The 23,317-nt window shown below is 66.9% G+C and overlaps 1 protein-coding gene across 1 annotated transcript; it reads left to right on the forward strand.

The window, feature by feature from the left end:
- Positions 1-316: 316 nt before the first annotated feature.
- On the forward strand, positions 317-8,019 carry DUSP7 (dual specificity phosphatase 7). Its single transcript, XM_036333387.1, has 3 exons — positions 317-1,694; positions 3,179-3,613; positions 6,075-8,019. Exons 1-3 carry the CDS (start codon positions 1,196-1,198, stop codon positions 6,380-6,382), a joined length of 1,242 nt encoding a protein of 413 aa, XP_036189280.1. The 5' UTR covers positions 317-1,195; the 3' UTR covers positions 6,383-8,019.
- Positions 8,020-23,317: the final 15,298 nt, after the last annotated feature.

Genomic DNA, 23,317 nt, shown 5'->3' on the forward strand with positions numbered 1-23,317 from the left:
AGCGCTACCTGCGGCTCCATTCACCGCCTCCGCCCCGCCCCGCCCCGCCCCGCCCGCCAGCGAACGGGCCGGTCCGCTCCCGGAGGCCCCGCCCACTTCCCGCGCAGGGTGCAACCCGGGAGGGCCCCGCCTCCCTCCCACCACGCTCTCCCTTGGCCGCGATTGGCCATCTGCGCGACGCGCTCCCGCCCACCACGAAAGCTGATTGGTGCGTTGGGTTAGGAGAGGAGTCGGTTATAAAGGACGCTCCCCCGCCCACCCGCCCCAGAGCAAAAGTCACGTGGCGCTTCGCTCGGCGCCTGTCACCACTCTGCTTGGAAAGCTTTCTTAAAGGGCTCGCTGTCTCCTCCGAGGGCTGGTCCTTTCATGATTTCTCCACCCTCGCCCGCCGCGGGTGGCGCGACCCTGGGCCGTCCTGCTCCGCCAGCTGTCGAGGTGCAGATTCCCGGTCAGGCCTGGTGGGGTGAGACCTCTCTCAGGTCTCGAAGCCTGTGGCCATCACAGGGACCGTGCAGTCACCTGGAACGGTGACCGTGAGCACACTGCCTGGCACGTAGTAGGCGGTCAGCTTCCCCTTATAAAATGAACTCATTGCGAGAATGAATGAGTGGGACTGACAGACAGGAGAAGGGAAGGTGGGCTCAGCGTGACCGCCCCCTCCCCGGGGGACTCTGCTTCTGTTCCTGTGGAGACGGGGTGCCAGGCGCAGGACGCCCCGAAGGAAGCCCTTCACCGTGGGGCCCTGTAGGGTGGGGAGCGCGGGTATAGAGGACCCAGGAGGGCGTCTAGGCCGGGCCCCCTAGGCGGGTCAGAGCCGGTTCCGGGCCAGGCGAGACCGCGGCGGCGGCGCCGAGTCAGGGCGAGGAGGCCCAGGGCGCACCGGACGCTTGCGCGCCCGCGTACCCCTTGGGGTGGGGCGGCGGAGGCGCGGCGCCTTTAAGTCCAGGCGCCGGCCCCGCGGCCCCGCCCCCGGAGGACGCCTCGGCGCGCGACCGCCGGAGCCGCCGTTTAATTGGGGCTGTCAGGCCGCGGCGCGCGCGGAGGGCCGGGCGGGACGGAGGCCGGGAGGCCGGGGCGGAGGGCGCGCAGCGAGGCGGGAGGCGGGCGCCGGGAGACGCGGCTGGGGCCCGCGCGGCCGGGGCGCCGTCCCTGGGCAGGGCTGCCCGGCCCCGGCCCCGGGCCACCCGCGCTCCCCATGAAAAACCAAGTCCGCGGCACCCCAGCGCGGGCGCACATGTCGACCTCGGGGACGGCGGCGGCTGGGGGCACCGGGGCGGGGTCGGAGCCCGGCGCGGGATCCGGGACGGGCGCGGCGACGGGCGCGGGGACCATGCCGTGCAAGAGCGCCGAGTGGCTCCAGGAGGAGCTGGAGGCGCGCGGCGGCGCGTCCCTGCTGCTGCTCGACTGCCGGCCGCACGAGCTCTTCGAGTCGTCGCACATCGAGACGGCCATCAACCTGGCCATCCCCGGCCTCATGCTGCGCCGCCTGCGCAAGGGCAACCTGCCCATCCGCTCCATCATCCCGAACCACGCGGACAAGGAGCGCTTCGCCACGCGCTGCAAGGCGGCCACCGTGCTGCTCTACGACGAGGCCACGGCCGAGTGGCAGCCGGAGCCCGGCGCGCCCGCCTCCGTGCTCGGCCTGCTCCTGCAGAAGCTGCGCGACGACGGCTGCCAGGCCTACTACCTCCAAGGTGAGGGCGGCCCCGGGACCCCCGGCCGGGGGGAGGGGTCCCCCGCGGCTCCCTGACGCCCCCGCCGGAGGCGGCTTTCTCTCCTCGCGCTCAGCCTGCCCCGCAGGCGCCACGTCTCCCCCGGCCCGCATCCGCCCCTCTCCGGAGCCCGGCCTCTAAGGTTTAGCCTGGTGTGTGTGTGTGTGTTCCCGGAGGGGCGGGGGGGTGGGGGGCTCTGCACCCCTTTCTGGGTCCGATTCGGACTGAACAAACTTTCCCCCGCCTGGGCTTTCCTTTTAACTGTTGTTGGCGCCATAGCAGCGCCCAGCTCCCAGCCAAGCCCCTCGGAGGAGGGAGGGACCCATCCTGACCCTCAAAGGCGAGAGGGCACCCAACTTCCGCTCCTCCAGCCTGGAATGCGTGTCCCTGGAAGGCCAGGGTCAGCACAGGAGCCGGGGCACCATCGCCGCCCGCGGGGCACAGGGACATTGGGTTGGGGGACTGAGCCTTCCCGCATAGCTCGCTGCTTGGGGATCCCCGCCTCTTGGAGGCCTGCGGGGGGGGGGGGGGGGCGGCGGCTGTGAGTTAGTGTTCCCTGCCCTCGCCCTAGTTTTCCGGGGCCCCCAGACCCAGACTGCTGCCCCAGAGCTTGTAGAAGAGGGAGCAGCACTGGGGGGGGGGGGGGGCGCTAGTGGCTGCAGCCGGTGTTTCCAATTAACATTCCAAAATGGCCTCTCGCTGGCAGCAGGCGGGCAGGCGGAGGGAGGGGAGGCCGTCGCAGGGCCCGTGCCTTGCTGCAGACGCTCCCCATCTCTCCTCCCTGTAAAGCCCTGGTGGCCCTCCCCCTCCCTGGATCCAAGGCGAGGGGGGTCTTGTGTTCTGAGGGAGGGTTTTGGAGCGGTGGAGCTGGGGCCTCATGAATCTGCCCCTTGGGGGGAAATGACCGGCCAATTCAGACTCTGGTTGGGGGTGGGGGCAAGCTCTGGACTCCCAATCCGAGGCGCAGGCCTCTTTGCTTCTAACCCCGACACAGCTCTGGCCTCTGCAGTCCTATCTACAAGCGGTTTGCAGACCCACCGGTGCTGGGTGCTGGCCTGAGATGGGGCTGTCACTTCGCTGACACTTAGCCGTTAGCTGGCAAACCCAGGCCGGGTGCGCAGAGGAGCTGCAGAGGAGGGAGGAGCTGGGTCCTGTGCTCAGGGCCCTAACGCTGGTGGTATGGCGGGCCCCTGAACTAATGAGTAAGGGTTTGGAGCTCAGGCCTGTTACTTCCCCTCCTGGGGCCTCAGTTTCCTCATCTGTGAAGTGGGTCATAGGACAGATGTGGGGAAAACAGGAGAAGGTACATGTGTGACTGACCGGCACGGCCCATGTTGGCTGTTGTGATGGTGCTTGACACGGGGACCCCTGACTGTCGTTGGTCTTGTGCGGCCCCCATTGGGGCCGGGGCACTGGCCAGGGGCATGCCAGCCTCTCACCCAGGCCCTGCCTTGCCCTGGCCACAGGTGGTTTCAACAAGTTCCAGACGGAGTACTCGGAGCACTGCGAGACCAACGTGGACAGCTCGTCCTCGCCCAGCAGCTCGCCGCCCACCTCCGTGCTGGGCCTGGGCGGCCTGCGCATCAGCTCTGACTGCTCCGACGGGGAGTCGGACCGGGAGCTGCCCAGCAGCGCCACCGAGTCGGACGGCAGTCCTGTGCCGTCCAGCCAGCCGGCCTTCCCCGTCCAGATCCTGCCCTACCTCTACCTCGGCTGCGCCAAGGACTCCACCAACCTGGACGTGCTCGGCAAGTACGGCATCAAGTACATCCTCAACGTCACGCCCAACCTGCCCAACGCCTTCGAGCACGGCGGCGAGTTCACCTACAAGCAGATCCCCATCTCCGACCACTGGAGCCAGAACCTGTCCCAGTTCTTCCCCGAGGCCATCAGCTTCATCGGTAGGTGCTGCTGCGCTCTGGGCGGGGAGGGTGGGCAGGCGCGGCAAGATGTGTACAGGACTCTGGGTGTAGCCACGCCTGACTGGGTACCTCTGGGCCTGCCGAGGCCTGTGTGTGCCCGGCATGTGCCAGCGTGTGCCCATGGGTGTACCCGTGCCCGCGGTGAGTCACCGAGGCCCCCGAGTCTGAGCAGTCCCTGGGTCTGCTCACCTCAGGCCCCTCCGGCCCAGCCTGGCCTTTCTGGCTGCTGTTTCGGGCTGAACGAGCTGGAACATCACAGCTCTCAGACCTCCCACGGGTCTCGCTGGCTCTGCCTCACGCCCCAGCACACGTGTCTGCAGGCTGGGGCTGTCACGGTGCCTCCGTGGGCTCTACTGTACACCTGAGGGGGTTCAGGGGGTGGTCTGGAGCCAGAGGCCTACCCCCCACAGGCAGCTGTTGGAATGCAGGGACCCAGAGCGCCTTGGTGGGGCCCCAGATGCTCCCCGGGTAAAGGGGGTGTAGAGAGAATGTGGGGGAGGCTGCCCCTAGAGCAGCGTGTTCTGCTGTGTGGCTTAGAGCCTCCTACAGCCCAGCCTCAGATGACTTGGTCTCCATGAGCTGCCTTATCTCTGACCCCCCCTCCCCCCCCCATCCTGCTTCCTCAGCCAGCTGGAGGCTGCTGGACTGGGGGTCGTCTTCCCGGGCCCCCCTCACCCAGGGAGTGGGGAAGGGACCAGTGAATGGAGACCCGGGCTTCTGCCTGCCTCCGGTGGCAGGGAGGGTGGCCAGGGCAGTCTTCCCTGCTGGCGGCCGTGTCCGGTGAGGGCGTTTGGGTGTCAGCTGGGCTGGGCTGGCTTTAATAACAGGAAGTGGGAGGCTTCCCCGCCTCATCCGCTTACTGGGAACCAAAACTAGGTGCCTGGCTGGGAGGAAGGAAGGAAGCGGAGGCCTAGGGGAGGGACTGGGGCTGCCCGGGAGGACCCCCTCCCCCGCTGTGGTGCTGCCTCAGCGTCTGTGCTGACCCCAGTGAGGGAGGGGCGTGGAGGGACCCCAGATTCCCAGGGGCTGAGTCTGGCTTGTGGATGCCTTTCTCCTTGAAAGCCCCTCTGTGTCTGGGGAGGGGACGGAGCAGGGTGTAAGGGGGGACCGTTATTCCCCACTTGACGAGGAGGGAGTGGAGGCCCAAGCATCATAGGACGCAGCGGGACAGGACCCAGCGCCAGCCCCCCACTGCTCAGCCACACCCCGGAGGCTAAAAATGAAGCGCGGTCGTGGTTTCACTTTGGATCGCACAGGAGTAGGTTGGGGGCCAGGCGTTGCCCATTTCCTGGTGTGTCACCACTAGAGACCCATCCCTACCCGCCTTCTGCCCCCAATCTCAAGGTCAGACCACACGGCTCCTCGTGAAGCCACAGCATCTGTCTTCCCCTGCTGGTCTTGCCCCCTGTCAGTCCCTGAGTCTCAGTTAAGTACCTACTGAATGCTTAGCCCTGGGAAGCTCTGCCAGGCCACAGGCTGTGGGCACCAGGTGAGGGCCGATCTGTGACCCCCCGGGTCATCGTGTAGGAGTGCACTGATTGAGCACCGACTGGATGCCGGCGCCCAGTGAGCTCACAGGCAGGGAGTGGGAGCCTTGAGGGCCCTGAGCTGCCTCTCGTTAATCTGTGAACCTGGCACGGCTGTGGCACTGAGAGGGGCAGCTGCCCTGGGTCCAGGGGAGGGAGATCACAGGGCGAGTGACTCAGTGGCTCCACCTGTATTTGTTGAGCTCCTATCCGAAGCAGAGGAGCCTGAGAGCTGGGGGGGGCTGGGGGGGCGGGGAGGGGTATGGGCAGGGGTAGCAGAACCTGGTTGGTTGGTGGAAGGTGTCACTGGCCTGTAGGCCTGCGGGGGGAGTAGTCAGTGGGCCCATTTCAGCAAACCCCACTTGTGAGCCCTCCTCCCTGGCTAGCCAGAGCCAATTGCGGGGCCGGGGCCCCTAGTCCCTTTCTGAGGGGGCACCCACAGGGTGCACGTAATGGGCTGGCCATAGTGGGTGCTACGACTTGGGAGGAGCCCCTGTGGCCTGGGGCTTGTCACGCTGTCCCTGTGTCTGTTTCCGAATCTGTGAATCAGCTCACCAGCCATGGGTGCAGGTGACCTGAGAGGGTGCAGGTGACGCCCGCAGCTCACTGGTGGCAGCAGAGGGACCAGCAGTGATTATGGGGCCACAGCCCGTGTCTGGGGGGCCCTCACTTGGCTCAGGTCCTTAAAAGAGCCCGGCTCACGGGCCTGCTCTGGAGACGAGCAGCCGAGGCCGGGCGTCCAGTGTCCTGGTGCTGATTTCTGGCAGAGCCCTCCCCACAGGCCTGCTCTTGACCAGCTTCAGGCTGCTGTCCCGCAAGAGAGAGGCAGCACCAGCCAGTCCCCACGCCCCCCTGGGGGCCGCCCTCCCGCGGCTCCTGGAGGAGGCGCCCTGACCCCGGCCCGTGTGTTTCAGACGAGGCGCGCTCCAAGAAGTGCGGCGTCCTGGTGCACTGCCTGGCGGGCATCAGCCGGTCGGTGACGGTCACTGTGGCCTACCTGATGCAGAAGATGAACCTGTCACTCAACGACGCCTACGACTTCGTCAAGAGGAAAAAGTCCAACATCTCACCCAACTTCAACTTCATGGGGCAGCTGCTGGACTTCGAGCGGACGCTGGGGCTGAGCAGCCCGTGCGACAACCACACGCCCAGCGAGCAGCTCTACTTCTCCACGCCCACCAACCACAACCTGTTCCCCCTCAACACCCTGGAGTCCACGTGAGGCCGGGCCCCGTGGGCAGGGTCCCGGCCTCCCCAGGGAGCCCGAGGAACCCGGACATCGCCTGTGCCCGGAGGCCAGGCCGACGGGTGCTGAGCGCTCACCGTCCGGGGGACGGAGCCCAGCAGCGCTCCCCGCGCAGGACTCGAGGGGCCCTGCCTCAGACTCAGGGCTGCGGAGCGGACGGCCTCGTCCTGTCCTCACCCTGTCCGCAGGACACCTCCTGCGAATGGCCCAGCCAGGTGGGCGGTTTTTAAAGACACCACGGACTGAGTTCACTTTTTACTTTGGCAGGTAAACCCAAGCCCCGGGGCACCGTGAGGCCACGTCTTCTTGACTTTCCTTTTTTAACAAAAAGTGTTATTTTCAGGCCACATGCAGCAGTGGACGTATAAACCAGTATTTCATCCCTTTCTTGGTCCTGCGAGAGAGAGAAGTGTTCTGTTTTGTTTTCCTTTCTATTTCCAAATGCCGTTACTGGGTTTTTGTTTGCTTTTTTTTTTAATGGAAAAGACGAACCCCATGTTGATCTTGACCAAATGCATTTTGCACATGTGTGAAGCCTGTTCCTGCAGCGGGCCCTTCTTGAAGGGGGACCCCGCCGCGCCCATGCCCCCCAACCCGGCCCCGCCCCTGTGGCCCTGCGCTGGTCTGGTGAGGCTGCGGGTGCGATGGGCTGGGCCAGTGGTCTCTGCATTCTCTGCCCTCCCTCTCCTCCCTCAGGCGGTCCCGCAGGCTAACCACGACGGGAGCCGGAGGCCGGTGGAGGGGGGGAGGGGGGATGGGGCCACGGGACACATGCAGTAGCATTAGCCCTCTGGGCTCGGCCCCTGGGAGGGCCTGGGCCCGGGCCTTTCTGCAAACCCTCTACTTCTGTCTCTTTGTTTGTTGGTAACAGTGGAGGCCCGGTGGCTGGGGGAAGCTCGGGTGGTGGGGGCCCCGCCCTGCCTCCCAGGTGTCTGTCCGTCACTCTGGCTATTGCTTTGGGTCCGCTGCCACTCCCAGCCCCTTGGTCCAGTGAGGCCTGCCCAGCGCTCGTCTTGCCCATGCCTTCTGCAACCGGGAACCTCGTACCCATCCCATTTCCGTCCCGGGCAGGCGCAGAGGGGCGAGGGTGGGTGGGCAGTGAAAGGGGTGCAAGGCTCTGTCCTCCGGCCCCACCCCCAGTATCCACAGAACAAAGCCACGGATTCCGTTAGCCTCTCCAGTTTTGTTCCTTCTCCAGCCTCAGTTCTACCGGGTGTCGGGACCGGGTGGGGCCAGGGCGGGGAGTGGGTGGCCGTGTCCCTGAGCGGGGCTGTGGCCCCTCTGCCCCACTGCATCTTACCTCTCGGGGGTTGTTTTCAGGGATTCTTCAAGGCAGCGGATTCAAATCTTGCCACAGTCGAGAAATTGACAAAAAGCTTCCATGCTGTACATGGTTCTCTTTCTCTCTCTTTTTTACTTTTAAAGAGAAAAACCCAGAAAGATGCATCAGATTTGTGTAAATGAGAGTATGCCAAGAGGGGCCAGTTTTGCTTTATGACCTTATGAAGGAAAATTTGTGACCCTACATATATGTACACACACACACACATCCCGAGCCAGCGACGGGACTTTGTTTATATTGCAAATAAATATTATTTTTTCTTTAAAATGAATCGCGGTGTCTGAAGGGCCGGGGACCAGGGGACACTGGCCAGCATCCAGCGCCTGTTCTGTGTGAAGTGGCTGGGGTCTGCCGGCACTTGCTCCGCACGGTGGGAGGTGCCTGCAGCCGGGGGAGCGCCCGCCTCGGGGAGAAGCGGGGTGTGGGCATTCCACGGCCCGGGCACTGGCAGGCCGGGCATCAGCTTTCTCTGGGCTTTCGCTGATTGGCTGACGGGAGAAGGCTTGGCCATTTCGTGGACCAAGGTCCCAGAGCTGAGCCCCGCTCTGCATCTCCCGAGTCTTGTCTGCTGGGACATTGTCCCGGTTGCCCAGGGCTCTGTGCCCTGCAGCCCCAGGCCCTGTGGGTGGGACGGGGTGCCCACTGATCACCCTCCCCTACCCCTGCAGCAGCGGGGTGCCAGTGGGGCGTGAAACCTGTCAGGGACGGGTCAGCCTGCTGCTCCTTTGGAACGAGGTGACCTGCAGGTCCCGCAGCCTCCCTGAGCCAGTTCCCATCTCTGTTGAGGGGGGCCAGTCGCCCAGACACCCAGTATCCATTTCCTGGTCAGCCTGGGCCTAGGGGGCAGTTGGCCATTCACGCAGGGCCTCTGGGGCTCAAGGCGGGGCCCGCAGAAGGAGGGTGCCATGCCCGGGGCAGGAAGGCCTCAGTGGTGACAGCCCATGTTACAGACGGGGAGACAGGGGCTTCAGAGGGGCTTACGTCTCCATCTCTAACTCGATTGAGTGGCCCAGTCAGGGACAAGGAGGCTTGGGCGCTGACTCGGTTTCCCCATCTCTGCCTCTCACGTGACTCGATCCCTTCCTTCCATGTGGCCTTTCCCAGGGGTCACTCCAGGCTCTTTCTCCCCCTGCCCCGCTCTGCCTGGAGGGAACCTGACCAGAATGACCAGAACCGTGGCGCCGGCAAGCCTGTGTGTGGGGCAGAGGGCCGGCTCTGAGCGAAGGGACCTGTGGCCGCCAGCTCCTACCCCTCTCGCTTGGAATGTGGGCACTGCCGTGTGGCCAGCAGGCCCGTGCGGGGGGGCGGGGGGGGGGCGACTTGCATCCTTGGCAAAGGGGTGGGTGCTGCTTTAGCTCTTGCACTTCCTCGGAGGCCTGGTCCTTCTGTGCCAGGGGCGGGCGAGGGGGTGGGAGCCTGGGCAGGCAGAGACTGGGCCTTTGTTCGCTCTCACTGCGCTCGGCCAGGGCTGGGGAAGCCCGCGGGTGCCCTGCTGGGGGCTGGGCCCTCGACAGGCTGAGTAAGTGCCTGGCGGTGCCAGCGTGCCCAAGCACAGGGCGGAGGGAGGCCTCCCCCACCGGGCCCTCCCCAGGCCAAGTGGCCTCTCTGACCCTCCGTGTCCTCATCGGCACGGTGCCTGCGGGGACAGAGGGCCAGGTCCTGCTGGGTGGCTCACTCTGTGACCTTGGGTCCTCACTGGTGGCCTTGAGCAAGGCCATGCTTCCTCTGTGTTCACCGAGCCCCAGGTTCTCGCTTCCTGGTCCCTCTGTTCTGGCTCAGGGACCTCATTATCCCACCTGCTCCTTCCGCGGCCCCCCCCCCCTACCCCCCGCCATGGGCCCTGTGCAGCCCAGGCCACCTGTGGCCGAGGCCCTGGGTGCCTGTGTCCCCTGAGCTCCTGGACACCAGCTCTCTGGGGTGGGACCGGCTTTGTCTCTGTGTCTTCAGTCCCATCTCTTTCCTCCTGAGCCTTTGCCTCCCTTTGGCCCCCTTTTCCTTCTCCATCTCAGCCCAGTTCCCAGCGACCCCTCACCCATCGCTCAGACACCTCTCAGCGTTCTCACGGGAGGAGGGCCTGAGCCACCCACCCGCTCACACTCATCCCGCAGCCATTTCCGGTGCCGCGGCCATCCCGGGGTGGGGGAGTGGGAACATGCCCAGGGGGTTCAGTGACGTCAGGCTGGGCGGCAGGAGAATGGGGCCCTCACTTGTCCTCCGACAAATGAATCAGGTGCAACAGCAGCAGTGACTAAGGCCAGACACAAGAACGGACTTGTAGCATGGGGCACAGTCACCCGGGGGAGGTCTGACAAGACCACAACAGACGTGAGCACTTCCTTAGGGTGGGTCTGCTGAGCAGGGGGGGGTGTAGCTTCAGAGAGCCGCCACCCCCACAGCCCCTCCCCAGCGAGCAAACACAGCCATTCACCCTCATGGAGGGGGCGGGAGGGGGCGGGCAGCAAGCCCACGTGGCCACTGCCTGGCACCCTCAGGCCTGCCCCCACCCTGTCCGCACCGGGCTGCCCTCAGGTCAGTGTGGATGTGGCCGCAATGTCAGCCCCTGCACCCAACCCTTTCAGAAGCCAGAGGCCTGGTGGGAAGCAGGTGCGCCTGGAGGGAGGCACCCAGGAGCCTGCGGTCTGATCTTTGACAGTTTCCCCACTGGTTCTGGGCCTCCTCGGGGCACAGCCCTCTCGCCTCTTCCCAGAGGCCCCCTGGGCTCACTCCCCTCTGACTGCTGGTACCCTGAGGACCCGAGAGCCTGGGAGAGTTCCGGATCCTCCTGCCCCCCAGCCCTGTGCAGACGGGGAAGCGAGGCTCAGCCGGTCAGAGGGCTACAAGGTAGAAGCGAGTCGTCCCTGCCTGCTGCCCGCATCGCTCCTTCCAGATCCTGCCTCCTCCATCCGGCTGGGAGCTTCTCCCTCCGGCCCCGTGAGGGACCAGATACTCACACACAGACATGCATGCGATACACACACACACACACACACACACACACACACACACACGGCCCCCTCATTTCTCAGATGGAACAGACCCAGCAGGTCTCAGTGATGGAGGAACCTCCTGCTCTCCGGCCTGCAGGCCTATGCACAGCCTTTCCTCCCCTGGAGTTCTCTGCATCACCTGCACCTCCTGCAAGCAGCTTCCTCTCTCTAGCTCACATGCTGCTTCCTCCAGGAAGCCTTCCCAGACTCCTCCCCCAACTGGGGGGCTGGTGCCTGCTCTGGCTCCCTTGGCCCTCTGTGCAGCCCCATCCTCTAGAGGCCTGGCTGGCCAAGGTGCTGGGTCCGGCTGGGATCAGCAGTTCTCTGGCCACTGTCTGGGCCACCTCTGGGCACTTGCCCAGCTCTGGATGTCAGGCCTGTGCGCATGGCGTGTGTACAGAGTACATGCCGCACTGTGTATGCCACATGCCCAGGTGCTGTTGATTCTGCACCTGCTCAGAGCTGCGGGGAGGACTGGCACCTCTCTGCCCACTGACTGGGCTCCCGCCTCTGTGCCCACCGGCATCGCTGCCTTCCCCTTTGGTTGCAGAGAAGGGCTGGCAGCTCCTGTTTATAAATGCCTGCCGCTGCCTCAGCTAAGTGGAGGGGTCTGGAGGCCACGCTAATTGATTAATTAAGCCCTCTCAGTTAATTAGCTCCATCCCTCCAGGGAAAATAGCCTCACTCTGGAGCCAGGTCTCCTCTGGGCTGGGGGAGGGTTAATTGGCCTGGGTCAGCTGAGCCTGATGCCAGGTGCGGGGGGCAGTGGAGAGGCGGGGCGGGGAGAGCAGTTGTGGGCACTGAAGACATCCAGGCCGCCAGGCGAGCAGAAGGGCCCCCCAACTCCTGGTGACCCTGCCCAGCCTCTGGCTCTTCCCCTGAGCCCGGAGGGGGCAGGAGCCAGGAAGATAAAACCGTCCACCGTGTGGTCAGCGGCCCACACAGGGCTAGGAAGACTCCAGACCTGAGGCCGTGAAGGGCCGCACGAGAGCTTGCTGGACGCGGAGGCCAGGGCAGCTTGGAGCCGAGGAAAGACCCAGGCAGGTTTGGGTTTGGTAAAGGTGTGGGGGGGGGGGTGTTGCTCGGGGGAGAATGTGGAGGGCTGGGAGCTGGCAGGACAGAGGCATCAGGTGTCCAGAGAGAATGAGGCCCACAGGGGTGGGTACTTGGGGGAGGCTAGTGCTGTGCAGCCTGGGCCCCCTAGTCCCTTTTCTGGGCCTCTCTCCCCTCGTCTGCGAGATGGGGGACGTTTCCTGGGGCACGGCCTCAGGCTCAGACGTCCCCAGCATGTGTCCTTGTCCCAGGACCAAGCGCCTTCTTCACCCCCCATGCTCTCTGCAGGCTCCCAGGCACCCCTCCTCCCTGGCTCACATGTGTGCACAGAGCAGAGCCCAGCCCCCAACACGGGGTCCCCCTTGCACGCTCTGCAGTATCGCGGGGCCTCCATGGGGTGCACACTGCACTCAGGCTGGCCTGGGAGCGGAGGGGACCGGCCAGGGGTAGGAGGCCGAGGGTAGGAGGCCGAGAACGCGGGCATCTGACCGCCGCAGGCAGCGGGCAGGGCTGCGCTTTGGCACGAAGCCTGCCCCGGGCTGGTCCTCAGCTCCCCGAGGGGCTGCCCAAGTGGGAACAATGACCCTTTCACGTCACGCCTCCTCCAGTCACAGCAACTTCGGCGCCGAAGGACAAAGGCGCCGTTTCATCCTTGTTGGGCTGGATCAACAGCCGCTGCCCCCACCCGGCCGGCCGCTGGGAGCAGAGGCCGCCCGCCCAGCTCGCCCGGCCGGGCACTTCTCCCCATCTGGCCTGGCCACGGGCATCCCAGCGACCCTCCTCCGTCCTTCCGTTTCCCTCTGGGCTCCATCAGGCGGGGTCAGAGGGTTTGCCATGAGGATGCCAGGCTCTGCCCTGGCCCCCCTGGCCCAGCCTCGGTCTTCCTCCTGCGGAAAAGCCGGCTGAGGCGGCCTCCCGGGCTCCACTCCCATCTGCAGCCCCCACTTGGGCTCTGTCCCAGCAGGGCTGGCCCCCAGGAGAGAGGGGTGGGGTGGGGCCCTGGCCCAAGGGGAGGGAGAGCCAAGGAGGCCTCTTAGTCCTCTCCAGGCCGACCTTCCGGTGACTTCCGTGGCGTGGGCTACCTTAAGGCTCCCTCTGCTCGCCCCTGGGTGAGCCCCGCCCTCCAGGAGCACCTGGCTGTAGAGGCAGGCGGCCAGGACCTCCCCAGGTGCTCTTCCTTCACAGCCGCCTCCGCCTCCTCCCCTTCGGGCTGCGGGCCCTGAGCCCCATGCTTCCTCCCTCTCCATTCAGCCAGGGAGAGGGGGGCCAACACAGACACTGCACCTTGACCCCCTCGGTCAGAGCTGGGTCGGGGAGAAGGCTGGGAATGAGGGTGTCAGGGCCCAGAGCAGGGGCTGTGGGCATGGGGGGCGGGGAGCTGGCAGAGGTGCCCACAGCCTGGGCCTACAGGCAGCCATGGGGTGAATACGTCACCACGCGATGAGGGGGAAGGAGGCTCTGTTCGCTGACCCCTCCTGGGAGCTCTGCCAGGGCCAGGGCCTGGGGCACCACCACTGGGCACACCTGCCTGCAGCCAGCTGTGCAGGGGGCCCTGCCCTCTGGGCGTAAACTCCCTCCTGGGGGGCTCTTTCCCCTGGACCCTGAGAGTGGCCCCTGATGTTGGGGGGACAGCCAGGGGCATGCAGTTTCCAGTTCGCCCACTTCACAGATGAGAGCCCCAAGGCTCCCAGGGGAGACCGGGTGGGAGGGCAGGAGGGGGGTGAGGTCTAAGCCACACCGCAGGTGAGCAGCAAGGAGAGACTCAGCCACGGCAGGAGGGAGCGGAGGCTGGGGCGGCTCACCCCTGGGCCTGGTCTCAGGGTGACCACCCGGTGCGGGCAGGAGGCTGGCTGTGGTGTGTGGCTTTGGGGGAACTGAGGGCCAGGCCCGCTCCCTGGTTCCTAGGCTGCCCGTCTCCCGACCCTGCCCAACAGGCCCAGGGGCACTGCACACGCAGTGCCCATTTGCTCTGCCTCACTTCCTCTGACTAAGACCACAGAATCACCCCTTCAGGGCACTGGAGCCTGGCACTGTCGGCAGGAAATGCCCATCCCAGCCCTCCCTGGCTGCCTCCTGCACCCCCTCCTCAGGGCTCCCAGGAGCACAGGGTGGGGAGGGGCCCTGCCCCAGTAAAGGGTGCTGGGCTCAGGCTGGGAGAGGGTCAGGCCGCCTGGGAGTGGAGGCGGGCACTCTCCCACCCACACTCTATCCAGGGCCCTCTGTCCTGGCTGCCTGTCCTGCTGACCCCCCGTCTCAGACTCCTGGTCCCTCAGGCCTCCCAGCCCACGGAAGCCAGGGCCCTGCTCTGACCCAGGTGCAGATGCCGAGGCCTGGGCTCTGAGAGTTTCCACCTCCTTCTGTTGCTAGGCGGCCCCTGGACTGTGGCCCTCAGGGGACCGAGAGGTGGAGGTGCCCCCCGGGGAGCCTGGCCTGATGACACTGGGCCCCTGGATGACCTGCTGCAGCTGCCATCAGGGTGAGGGGGGTGAGGCGGGTGAGGGGACGGGGCTGCGGCAAGTGCCCTCCCAGGAGAAGTCTGCCTCCTGGGGGTCTGGGGCCCGCAGAGGCGCTCGCTCAAAGCTGAAGCCTCACTCGAGCTCCAAACCCCGCTGACAGGTTCGCATGATACTAAGTGTGGAAACTGAGGCCCAGCCAACCCCAGCCCTTGTCTGGGCAGGAGGGACTGAGTGGGGGTGCTTTGTCCCGAGGTCAGGCCCCTCCCAGAGAGGCTTAGGGGCAGGCTCCCCCAAGGCCTGGCTGCCGTGGCCTCAGTGCCCAGCCACCTGCCTCCTACTCAGCCTGGTGGGCTGGCATCGCCTCTCCCGGGAAGCCGCCTGGGCCCCAGGCCGAGCTAAGTGCCCGTGCTGTGCCCCTGGCGCTGCCCACCAGGGCTCCGAGGGCTTGCACATCCGTGGCGCCCCGTGAGCTGCCTGGAGGGCAGGGCTGGCCCGCATGCTGCTGTGTCCACAGGGGGAAGGCCTTGGCGTCACGCAGGTGAGCTCTTCCCTGGGGGGGGGGGGGGGGGGGCGAGGAGGTGAGTCCTTCCTGGGGCGGGGGCGGGGGGGGCTTCTCTCCTCATAGCTGCCTCACAGCCCCCCAAGGGCATGGGCCCCTAGATGCTTTCTGGAGGCCATTTGGCAACTTGAGTCAAAAGGCCTAAAAATGTGCATAACCTTTGACCCCCGTCCCCTTCCTGGGAACCTGCAGAGACAATCCCCCTTAAAGGGAAGCAGAGCGGTCAGCCGGGCCTGAGGGCGGGCCCCGCCTGCTGCGGCCCCAGGGGAGCGGCTCTTTGGGGCTCAGTTTCCCCATCTGCACAACGTAGGGCTGCAAACACGCGGCCATCACAGCTCACCCCCGGCCCCACGCCCCACGGGCATGGCTAGTTGACCACAGGATCTCCCAGCTCGCCGCTGGTCCAGGAGGCAGCGGGCGCTCATCGCCTCAGGATTGGAGGCCTGTGTCCCCCTGGGGTTGACATGAGGCCGGGTGAGCAGCGTCATGGGGTTAAACCTCTCATACCTGAGGTTCCAATGAGTGCAGCCTGGGCAGGTGCCGCAGCCAGATTCAAGGAAGGGCACCCCCCCCCCCCGGGGTGGGGGAGTCCCGGGGGCCTGGGTGGCCCGGGGGTGGGGACAGGAGCCCTCCTGTGCCCTGTGCCCTCTGAGTGACCCTGGGTTATCTCCTGCAGACAGCTCCTTCCGCCGCTCTGCCTCCGGCCACTGCTTATCTCCTGATGAATGGCCGCTGTCCTGGCAGAGGAAGAGCCGTCTGTCCCTCTGTGTCCTTCAGAGCCCTCCCTGCTGGCAGGGCACAGCCGCTGAGGACTTGGGCCTGGTCACGTCAGCCAGGCTGCTGACCCAAGAGTCTCGCCGGGTGGGGAGGGGGCGCTGGGCCCAGGGAGGCTGCTCATCGTCCGGCTGAGGTCTCCGGGGTCCTGGGGGGAAGGCAGGGACTTGTTCTCCCAGAGCCCCAACCGGCTTCTCCCCACCCGGACACGCATGCATGCCAGGACACTGACCTTGACCTGCAGCAGGGAGGGCGAGCCACCGCCTGCACATGACCCGAGGTGACCCTGGGCAGAAGCTGGTGGGGCTGGATGTCACATACAGGCTTCGGAGTGGCGCCCCGTGGGAGGGTGGGCGCGAGCAGGGCAGGTGGCGAGCCTGTCCCCAGCGCCAACAGCGGCTTGGACACTGGCCGCAGAGCCAGAGCACCGGGCCCAGCCCCAGCCCGAGCCCGAGCCTGGGTTTGCAGGGCCTCGAAGGACAGGGCTCTGGGCTCTGTGGAGAGCAGCTGTGCTCAGGGCCACCCCACAGCAGGAGTGTCTGCCCTCCCCTTTCGTCCAAGGCCATGGTCAGTCCAGTGACCCTGCCTTCCTCCTGGTCTCAGCCTGACACCCATATGGGCACAGGCAGTCCGTCTGTCCTCATACCCATACAGACACAGGCAGTCCTTCTGTCCTCACACCCATATGGGCACAGGCAGTCCGTCTGTCCTCACACCCATACAGGCACAGGCAGTCTGTCTGTCCTGACACCATATGGGCACAGGCAGGCCGTCTGTCCTCACACCCATACAGACACAGGCAGTCTGTCTGTCCTGACACCATATGGGCACAGGCAGTCCGTCTGTCTGTCCACAGCCAGTTCCTCCGTGCCCAGCCAGCCCGGGCACGCAGTGGGCACTAAAGAAATCCCTTGATGAGTGATCTTGGCTCCCATGCGTCTTTGATCCAAATATGTTTCACTGAAAGCTTTTCTGCACTTACTTGGTGCTGAGGTGGCTCCCAACACAGGGCCAGTGTCGTCGCTGTTGCTGTCACCCGAGGCAGAGCGCTGGGGCTCCAGGGACAGGACGCGGAGGCCGTCGTGGTCTGGAGGCCGGGACGCTGAGGAGGAGTCGGCACGTGAGAAGAGCAAGGCCATTTCCAGGCAGAGGCCCCTGGGGAGACCATGGCCCCTGCGTGTGCGGATGGAGCAAGGGGCCGAGTCCCAGGGAGAGGCCGGAGAGGGGGCGGGACCTGCGATGGGGAGCCGTGCAGGTGGAGCCCCAGGAGCAGGGACTACGGTGACCTCGAGAGGCCCCTCCGTGGCTGTGGGGCGGAAGGCGGATTACGTAGGATTTGGCTCCCAAACCCAGAGCGGACCCCCTGGGATGGCCCAGGATGCAGGGCCGTTGCTCTCTGTTGCCCTCCCCACGCCTGTCCAGGCCATGGGCTCCCGGGATCCGTGGGCAGGCCTGTGTCTAACGCATCCTGAGGGCCCAGCAGCCATCATGAGGCCAGACATGTGGCAGGGGCCACACGGAAGCCTGCCGAGCGAAGGCGCACCCTGATCTGGAGCCCCCGTCTGGCCATCGGCGCCCCGGTCTGTCGGGCCCTGCCTGCTGGTCTGTGTCCTCAGCCAGGCTGGGCCCTCGGGACGTGCTGGACAGCAGGCCCGGCATCCAGGAAGCGGACGTGGGCCTCTCCTCACTCGCCGCTGGCGCCAGCTGGGGAGTCTGCCGCTCCAGCCATCGGGACAGAGTTGCAGGTACCACCCGCCTGGGAGACCAGATCCAGGGCCCTGCAGTCAGCAGAAGCCCAGGGCCCTGCCCAGGAGCCCGCCCCAGCCCCAGCCTCACCTCAGGCGGAGCAGGTGAGACACCAGGTCAAGGGTCCAGGACAGGGTAGAGATTATGTTGCAGAGGGCCCTGCATGGAGCTGGGGGTGGGGGGCAGCACCTCCTCCTGCTCAGGAAGAGCTGCCCAACATCTGCCCGGGAGCAAGTTCACCATAGACAGACGAGAAGCAGTGAGCGCTCCATCCCAGGAGGTGTGCAAGCAGACCGGAAGCCAGCTGGAGGCCCTCCCAGGTCCTCCCCTCCACCCAGCACCCCTGCTGCTCCACTGGGCCCTGAGAGCCCCCCCTGCGCCTGGGCCGCTCCCTCTGCCCGCTGCTCCCTCTGCCCGCGCTCCTGCTGCCTCTGTGAGGGCGTGGGCGAGCTCAGGGAGGCATTTTCCCTCCACTCTCTGCGCTCACCATAATTGCGTTTATTCTCAACACCTATAATCATTTTCTTCTAAAACAAAATGACAGAAAGTCCCAAACCAATTAGCAAACACCTAGGAAGTCACCTTGATTTCAGGACAGGAAGCAACAGTCACGCTCCCCTGTTTTCCTTGCAGTGAACGGGGTGATTTCTCCAAAGGCCCGAGGCTGCCGGGAGGGCCCCTCCTCTGCCCCACACTCCTTACTTCTCCGGAGCCCTGGGTGGGCTCGTGGGGCTCCGGGCCCAGCGCTGCCTCCGCACTCGCAGCCTGTCCTCCTCCCTGCCCTGCATCCCTCCCTGGTCCACCCCCACACCCCCACTCCCACCCCCACCCCCGCGCTCTCTGCTCCTGGCCGTCACATTTGACGTTCTTTCCTCCTGGAACTGCCTTCTCCGCTTCCCTGGCTGAGGGCACAGTCAACCTCTGGGACTCAGCTTATATGCCCCTTCCTCCAGGAAGCTCTCCCTGACCTCAGCAGGGGGTCCCCCCACCCCTTGTGCACCCTCCCCTGCCACAAGCCTGCACACTCTGTCCTGCACTGTCCCTGCCTGGTCACGTGTCCATCAGCTCCATTGCCCCTCAAGGCCTCAGGGCCCAGCACAATGCCTGGCACAGGTCTTGTGCCCAGAAGGTGTTTGCTGAATGAATGACCTCCACGATGCCCTTGGACTCTGAGCAGGCCTGGACGCGACATCCTGGTTCCAAGCTCATTGTCAGACCCCAGGAGGGCACGGCTTGAGCCTTGAGCCTGGATGCTGGTCTGGGGCCTGGGACCAGGGGCTCCCCGCACCCCAAAGCAGAAGGGGGTTTGTGCCCAGAGTTCTTTCCTAACGTGGTCCTGCTGCTTGGGGGTGCTCCCTCCCTCTGACCTCCGACCCCCAGTGTGGAGGCCGGGCAGCCATAGTCCGGGGCTCCCTGAGTCTCGGCTGCGGGGGAGCTCTCTGTGCTGAGTGATGCCAGACTCTCTCCAGGGAGGACATGTCCCCTCCCTGGGGACCTGGGGCCTTGGCTGCTCTGCCCCAGGGTGCCCGGGGCCTGGGCTGAGGTCCCTGGAGACCTGGGCGGCCAGCCCTCTGCCAGGGGAGAGGAGGGAGGGATGAGCCTGGGGCACAGCCTCCATGGCTCTGACTGCCCAGTCAGGGGTTGCCCCGGGGCAGTGGGCCACATAAAAAAGAACCAGTGGAAGGTCCCCAAGGGCCAGGGACACAGGCCAACAGCTCCCCAGGGTGCCCAGGCCAGCCAGCCCCGCTCTCTCAGCTGCTCAGGAGAAACCCGGGTATGAGCACTGCCGTGACCCCCCAGAAGCTGCACTCCCAGCAGCCCCACCCCAATGCCTGCTGCTCCCCACGCCCGGCCAGAGCCCCTTACTGCCCCTCACAGCATGACGGCCACCTGCCCTTTGCAGCCTTTAGCACCTTCCACCTCCTCCCCCGTGAAGCCCTCCGTGACCACCAGGCTGGATCAGAGCTGCTTCTGGGTCCCGGGTCCCTGTGCCTCCTGCTTTGTGGCACCAGGCGTTCTCCCTACAGGGCTGGTGGCCGCCCCATCAGGATACGGGCTCAGCGGGCATGGGGCTGGGCATGGTCACCTCAGCGGCCCAGTGCCCTGCCCGGGGCTGGCTCCGCATGGCCACTGTGACCCGATGGGCAGAGAGGCTGCCCTCCCTGCTGGCAGCCGTGGGCCCTGGGCTCCTGGGCTGCGGCCCTGACAGAGCTTGGTGTTTGAGCAGGTGGCTGACTATGCGAGAGGTCGGAATAGATGGTCGCCAACGCCCTGGCAGCCCCAACTCTCTGCCGGGTCTCCCTCAGCCGAGCTGCCAGGCCATCTGCTCAGGGGCCAAGAAGCAGAGACTGGCACGGGCCCGGGGGTGGCGGGGCAGGCCGGGGGACAGTCGGAGCAGGCCCGGGGGTGGCGGGGCAGGCCGGGGGACAGTCGGAGCAGGCCCGGGGGTGGGGGGGCAGGCCGGGGGACAGTCGGAGCAGGCCCGGGGGTGGGGGGGCAGGCCGGGGGACAGTCGGAGCAGGCCCGGGGGTGGGGGGGCAGGCCGGGGGACAGTCGGAGCAGGCCCGGGGGTGGGGGGCAGGCCGGGGGACAGTCGGAGCAGGCCCGGGGGTGGCGGGGCAGGCCGGGGGACAGTCGGAGCAGGCCCGGGGGTGGCGGGGCAGGCCGGGGGACAGTCGGAGCAGGCCCGGGGGTGGCGGGGCAGGCCGGGGGACAGTCGGAGCAGGCCCGGGGGTGGGGGGGCAGGCCGGGGGACAGTCGGAGCAGGCCCGGGGGTGGGGGGGCAGGCCGGGGGACAGTCGGAGCAGGCCCGGGGGTGGCGGGGCAGGCCGGGGGACAGTCGGAGCAGGCCCGGGGGTGGCGGGGCAGGCCGGGGGACAGTCGGAGCAGGCCCGGGGGTGGCGGGGCAGGCCGGGGGACAGTCGGAGCAGGCCCGGGGGTGGCGGGGCAGGCCGGGGGACAGTCGGAGCAGGCCCGGGGGTGGGGGGCAGGCCGGGGGACAGTCGGAGCAGGCCCGGGGGTGGGGGGGCAGGCCGGGGGACAGTCGGAGCAGGCCCGGGGGTGGGGGGGCAGGCCGGGGGACAGTCGGAGCAGGCCCGGGGTGGCGGGGCAGGCCGGGGGACAGTCGGAGCAGGCCCGGGGGTGGCGGGCAGGCCGGGGGACAGTCGGAGCAGGCCCGGGGGTGGCGGGGCAGGGGCCGGGGGACAGTCGGAGCAGGCCCGGGGGTGGGGGGGCAGGCCGGGGGACAGTCGGAGCAGGCCCGGGGGTGGGGGGGCAGGCCGGGGGACAGTCGGAGCAGGCCCGGGGGTGGCGGGGCAGGCCGGGGGACAGTCGGAGCAGGCCCGGGGTGGCGGGGCAGGCCGGGGGACAGTCGGAGCAGGCCCGGGGGTGGCGGGGCAGGCCGGGGACGTCGGAGCAGGCCCGGGGGTGGCGGGGCAGGCGGGGGACAGTCGGAGCAGGCCCGGGGGTGGGGGGCAGGCCGGGGGACAGTCGGAGCAGGCCCGGGGGTGGGGGGGCAGGCCGGGGGACAGTCGGAGCAGGCCCGGGGGTGGGGGGGCAGGCCGGGGGACAGTCGGAGCAGGCCCGGGGGTGGCGGGGCAGGCCGGGGGACAGTCGGAGCAGGCCCGGGGGTGGCGGGGCAGGCCGGGGGACAGTCGGAGCAGGCCCGGGGGTGGGGGGGCAGGCCGGGGGACAGTCGGAGCAGGCCCGGGGGTGGCGGGGCAGGCCGGGGGACAGTCGGAGCAGGCCCGGGGGTGGCGGGGCAGGCCGGGGGACAGTCGGAGCAGGCCGGGGGTGGGGGGGCAGGCCGGGGGACAGTCGGAGCAGCAGGAGATGCAGGGAGGCGAGGAACTGCGACCTTGACAAGGTGACAGGTGGCAGAGTCTCGGGGGAGGGCACGAAGACTTCAGTGACAGAACCCCACCCCTAACTCACCCCCACTCCCAGCAGCTTCTCCCCAAACTTCTGCTCGGCTCCAACCGTCTGTCACTGCGGCTGGTGATTCACACGCTCGCTCCTTTCCTCTTCCGACTAATTATAGCTCCTGCGTGTTTCCCCCCGGAAAACTGTCCTTTAAAAAAAAATATATATATATATACACACACACACACACACACACACACACACACACCCCAAGCCGGCAGCGATTCTCAGCTGCAGCTCAGCCGGCTCTGAGGACAGGTGTGGGACACCTTCCCTCCCCCAGAGGAAGGGACAGTGGACGCAGGGGGGACCCGGGACGCCCAGCGCAGGGCCCAGGCCAGTCCTGGGGGCTCTGTGGAGGCTACTATGTGCTCGTGGCTCCGACACTGCAGCCTCGACACCCGCCGAAGCAGGCCCCGCTGGCCCACCGGCCGCCAGGACACGGGAGTTCAGGGCTTGCGGGACTCAGGGCCCCACAGCCGCCAGCCACAGGGATGGGGGGGGCGTGAAGCCGCAGTGCGGGGAGCCGGGACTCTGGCTGGGGACGCAGGGCCGGGGGCCTGGGCAGAGGGGGCGCCCAGGGCCACTGGATCCTCCAGGAGCCGGGCAAGCACACGGCCCCAGGCCTGTCTGTCCATCCTCTGCCTTCGGGAACCACAGCGGCTCCCCTGGAACTGGGCCAGAGTCGAGACCACAGGTGCTGTCTGAGAGCTTCGTGGGGCCCACGAGTGGATGTCGGTGCAGGTGTCTGAGCAGGAGGCGTACGGCCGGGGAGAGAAGACTGTGCCAGGCCAGGGCCCAGAGTGACAGCGCCAGACAGGCTGGACAGAGAGAGGGGGGCAGAGAGGAGAGAGCCAGCCAGACGCGGGGGGCAGGCGTGGCAGAGAGGGAGACTAAAACAGGGAGAGTCAGGTCCCAGTCAGAGCAAAGGACAAAGATAAACCCAGAGAGGAGAGTCAGGGACACAGGTAGGGGACCCAGCAACGAGGCGGCAGCCGGAGCCCCAGACTGAGCAGCAGAAAGTGGGAGCAGAGAGATGGAGGTGAAAGCCGTCCTGGGTCGGGCTCTGCTGGCCTGGTGGGCAGGGCCTGGTGTGGGCATTGGGAAGGGGGTGCCTCCTGGTCTCCATCAATCCAGGAAGGCAGCCCTGAGGAGGTGGGCATGTGGGCGTTAGGAGACGTGCGGGTGCAGGGGCGAGTGGACAGGCAGAGAGGCTGTCGGGACCAGCTGTCTGAAGCTGGCCTGGCCGTCTCCATCAGCTCGAGGCTGAGACCCTCCCCGGGCTGAGGACAAGCCACGCAGGGCGGGGCCAGTGCCTTTCCTGGGGGGGAGCGTAGCCCTGGTCAGCTGAGGTCCCAGGGCTCCTGCCTGGTCCTGCAGGGCCCCTGCCTCCCGGCAGAGTGGGGGTCTGGGGAGGGGAGGCAGGTCCAGAGCTCCCCTGAGCCTAGGACATCGAGCAGCCTTCTGCTGTGGGACACCTCCATTCCCCACCAGCCACCAGGAAATGTCCCCCGCTAGCAGCTCCCACAGGACAGGCCTGCTCCCTGCTCACATCTCTTGGGCAGGTCTCAGCCTGGGACTGGGCTTCCGTCCTCTAACTCCGGCAGGGGCTGTCTCCCTCAGATCCCCCCCCCACCCCCACCCCCGGCCTCACAGTGCCTGGCCTCGCTGGCTTGGCAGCCGGGAGGTGCTGACAGACTTGCTAACCATAGGCAGGCGGACTGTCCTGGCTCCGCCGCCACCTCCCCCAACGCCGCAGGACACCTGACTCGCGCCTGCCCTGGGTCAGGGCCCCGTGCCCAGCCCTGCGAGCCAGGCAGCTGTCGGGATTTCCGGCCTCGGGCTGACACCTCGGGCATCTTTTCGTCGGGACTGTCCGGCCAAGTGTGCACTCCTCTGGGGTCTGCGTCTGGGTCCCAGGCACCTGCCGTGGGAAAGGACAGGATGCGGCAGGAAGCAGGTGGCCTCGGGTGGCCGTGGCTGGAGCCCAGGAGATGGGCGCAGGCCCCCAGGGTGTGCCCTTGAGCCCGGGAAGCGGGAGGAAGTGGCCGCTGACCCCTGGGAGGGGGTGTT

This window comes from Myotis myotis, unplaced genomic scaffold (assembly GCF_014108235.1).
Source record: "Myotis myotis isolate mMyoMyo1 unplaced genomic scaffold, mMyoMyo1.p scaffold_m19_p_13, whole genome shotgun sequence".
NCBI lineage: Eukaryota > Metazoa > Chordata > Mammalia > Chiroptera > Vespertilionidae > Myotis > Myotis myotis.

Excerpts from the sequence above, each read along its gene's own strand:
- DUSP7 (XM_036333387.1), top strand. The coding sequence starts at position 1,196 with ATGAAAAACCAAGTCCGCGGCACCCCAGCGCGGGCGCACATGTCGACC. Across the intron at positions 1,695-3,178 it reads CCAGGCCTACTACCTCCAAG|GTGGTTTCAACAAGTTCCAG; the intron begins GTGAGGGCGGCC and ends CCCTGGCCACAG. Across the intron at positions 3,614-6,074 it reads CGAGGCCATCAGCTTCATCG|ACGAGGCGCGCTCCAAGAAG; the intron begins GTAGGTGCTGCT and ends CGTGTGTTTCAG.